Genomic DNA, 3,359 nt, shown 5'->3' on the forward strand with positions numbered 1-3,359 from the left:
CCCCCCCCCCCCCCCCCCATATCTTTTGTGGCTTGGTTAGAATTTGAAGTACTGACTACAATAACCTTGGAATAAATTTCTGTTATAATTCTTTACATAAGAAGCTTTGCCTTTTTGAGTGTGTCAAGCCTGACTTGGTTAGAATATCCCATCCCCTTCCTACATTTCTGAAGAGATTTCTCTAGGAAATGTAGTCCTTTGATTTATAGGTAATTCATAAGGCCTTGGGGTTTATTTGATCAATTTTTACATCAAATGATGCTGTTAAATGCACACGTGATGCTCAAGGTCATCAGCACAGCTAAGAACAGGATTTGAACTGTCTCATGGTTGTGTTTAGTTCACTTGTCTGGGCTTTTATCACCGTTTCAGGATGGAAAAATGGTTATGGTGGAGAGAGATTTGATTCTCTCCTTTTTTTTTTTTTTTTCCTCTGTCTCTCTCTCTCAAGGGAGTCCACAAGACGTCCCAGGTGATGGAGAGGGTGAAATGAGTTCCAAGAGGTGTCGAACAGAAGAAACCAACATTTGTGAGAAATGCTGTGCAGAATTCTTCAATCTTGCTGAATTCCTTGAGCATAAGAAAAATTGCACTAAAAATCCACCTGTCCTAATCATGAATGACAGTGAGGGAGCCATACCCCCCGAAGGCTTCCCTGAAGCTTCTTCTGAGAACTTTCCAACTGATCGCTCAGATGGTCGAACAGCCAAGGACAGTCAGGCAAAGAGTTGCACTGGTTCTGTGGAAAAGAGAGAAGGAAAAGTTCATGTTGAACCTGTTGCAGGAATGTACCTAAAAACAGAACCCCCTGTGACTTCAGCAACTCCTGGCCTCGGCTATTTATCAAAACCCAAGGTACCAAACACTAATGTGACTTTGCAGACGATACGTGGCACCAAAGTGGCTGTGAACCAGCGTACCTCTGATGCCATCTCTCCCTCCGCAGCTAGTTTTAATACTATCCCAATGATCCTGGAGCAGCTCGTCTGCTTGCAGCAGCAGCAGCTTCAGCAAATTCAGCTTACAGAACAAATCCGCATTCAGATTGCCATGATGGCTCCTCATGCCCTGCATCCTTCAATAGCAGCTGCTGCCGATCCCCTAAAAGCGTTGGGTGCTCACATGTCTCAGCAGCTGTCGGCTACTGTTGCATTAATTGGACAAAAAGCTGGAAGCCAAAGCCTATCACTGGAATCCTTGAAGCAAGGAAAACTACCTCATCCTACCCTTGGCATTCCAGCTGCTGGCTCTGTAGCCGGCGGGCTTTCTTCCTCTCTTTCCTTGAAGCCTGAAGCAACCAGGGGCCTCCCAAGTTCTATTGCTCGGTTTCCAAACCCTTTGCTACCTCAGTCATCCAATTCTGTCATCTTCCAAAACCCACTTTCTGCAGTCTCGTCGGTGCTCGATCCCTCCAAGAAAGGGAAAGGGAAGCCCCCTAATATCAGCGTGTCTGATAGCAAACCAACTGCAGAAGAACCTTTCTTTAAACATAAGTGCAAGTTCTGTGGCAAGGTCTTTGGCAATGACAGTGCTTTACAGATCCACCTCCGCTCCCACACAGGTGAAAGGCCCTACAAGTGTAACATTTGCGGCAACCGGTTCACAACCAAAGGGAACCTGAAAGTGCATTTTCAGCGTCACAAAGATAAATACCCTCACATTAAAATGAATCCCTATCCGGTCCCTGAACACCTGGACAACATTCCCACCAGCAGTGGAATCCCGTACGGCATGTCTGTGCCGCTGGATGAGTCCAACCTAATTGTGGATAGCAAACCAGTTCTGACAACGCTGCCGAGCTCTGTGGGTGCCGGCTTGCCGCAGAATATCTCCAGCCTAGCAGGCATCAAAGATTCTCTCCCCAGCACCCTGTCGAGTGACATGCAGCCGAGACCCTCTCCGGAAAGTGAAGGTGGCTCTTCCTCATCGGGTGCTGTCAGTCACGAGTCGGGAACCGAGCAGAGCTTGAGCTCGCCGCAAGCTAGCTGCAGTGCGAGTGTCTTCCGTGGAAGTGGGGCAAGTGAGCAAGGTTCAGAAACGTCCAAGCTCCAGCAGCTGGTTGAGAACATTGACAAGTCTGCTGCTGACCCCAACGAGTGCCTGATTTGTCACAGGGTGCTAAGCTGTCAGAGCTCGCTCAAAATGCATTACCGTACCCACACTGGCGAGCGCCCATTTAAGTGCAAGATCTGTGGCCGTGCCTTTTCAACAAAAGGTAACCTTAAGACTCACTATGGTGTCCACCGAGCAAACACCCCACTGAAGATGCAGCATTCTTGTCCTATCTGCCAGAAGAAGTTTACAAATGCTGTTGTACTGCAGCAGCACATTCGCATGCATATGGGGGGACAAATCCCCAATACGCCCATGCCGGAAAATGCTTGTGATAATACTGATGTGGATCCTACGCAGGTTGAAAAGAATGGAGATGTCAGTCGTCCAGATGAGAGTATGGAAAGCATAGAAATAGAAGAAGACCTAGACTCCCAGGATGGTCCCAGCAGCTCTTCAAAGCCACCCACTCCTTATGATACACAGTCAGAATCTCCAGCCACAGTGTTTTCTGGTATCGCTGCGTTGGAGAACCAGATGAAAATCGTAAACTCTGCTTTGACCCTACAACGGCAAAGCAGCCAGAAGTCTAGCGACAATGGCTCGGCAGAAAGTGATGGCATGACGAACGATTCTTCTTCTGTGACAGGAGATCCAGATTATCAAAATGGCAGGAGTCCTGCTGCCTCGGAATCGGCTTCGTTCCAGGCGCTGTCTCCAGCCAACAGCCAAGCTGAAAGCGTTCGGTCAAAGTCGCCAGGCTTCAATGCTCAAGAAGATGCTGCCGTGGGAAATAAAGCTGAAGGTCCTGAAAGCAACGTTCCTGAAATAGAAGGGGCTGGTGCTTTGGACCTAACTTATGGCAATATTGGTCGAAAAGTCATCAAAGAAGAGCCTGGATTACACTTTGCAAATGGAGAGTATGGTGAGTTGTTCCTGGTAGCTGCACTGCCCCATACCCAGTAGACCAGTGGGAACATGGAGCTTTATTTCTGATTCCTGGAAGAAGTAGGATGTTCTTATTGCTCCGGGTATCATAACAAATACCCCTCTTGCTTTTTGGGCCCGATCTTGAAATTGCCACATGCATGCACATACCTTTGCATGGGGCTGCCTTCTGCTGTGCATGGAGTGTGCTAGCCTTCCACTTACTTCAGTGGGAGCTGCGTGCTTAGTACGTGCCCGACTCCAGTGAATGAACTCTGCATATTGCTGTCCTAAAATGATCGTTACAGCGCTGATAAGACACTGAGCAAAGTTGGGTCAGTTTAGCCCTAGTATACAATATTAAAACTAAGAGAGAGTGT

General features: G+C 47.9%; 1 protein-coding gene across 2 annotated transcripts in view; it reads left to right on the top strand.

Moving 5' to 3' along the window:
• SALL4 (spalt like transcription factor 4) overlaps nucleotides 1-3,359 on the top strand; it is a 47,468-nt gene that overhangs the window by 18,957 nt on the left and 25,152 nt on the right. For both annotated transcript variants that reach the window (XM_019510228.1, XM_019510229.1), the window contains exon 2: nucleotides 452-2,977. In XM_019510228.1, the coding sequence (XP_019365773.1) occupies nucleotides 452-2,977 (2,526 nt within the window). The remainder of the gene's footprint in view (nucleotides 1-451; nucleotides 2,978-3,359) is intronic.

This window comes from Gavialis gangeticus, unplaced genomic scaffold, assembly GCF_001723915.1.
Source record: "Gavialis gangeticus isolate Ggan-Ray unplaced genomic scaffold, GavGan_comp1, whole genome shotgun sequence".
NCBI classification, from domain to species: Eukaryota; Metazoa; Chordata; order Crocodylia; family Gavialidae; genus Gavialis; species Gavialis gangeticus.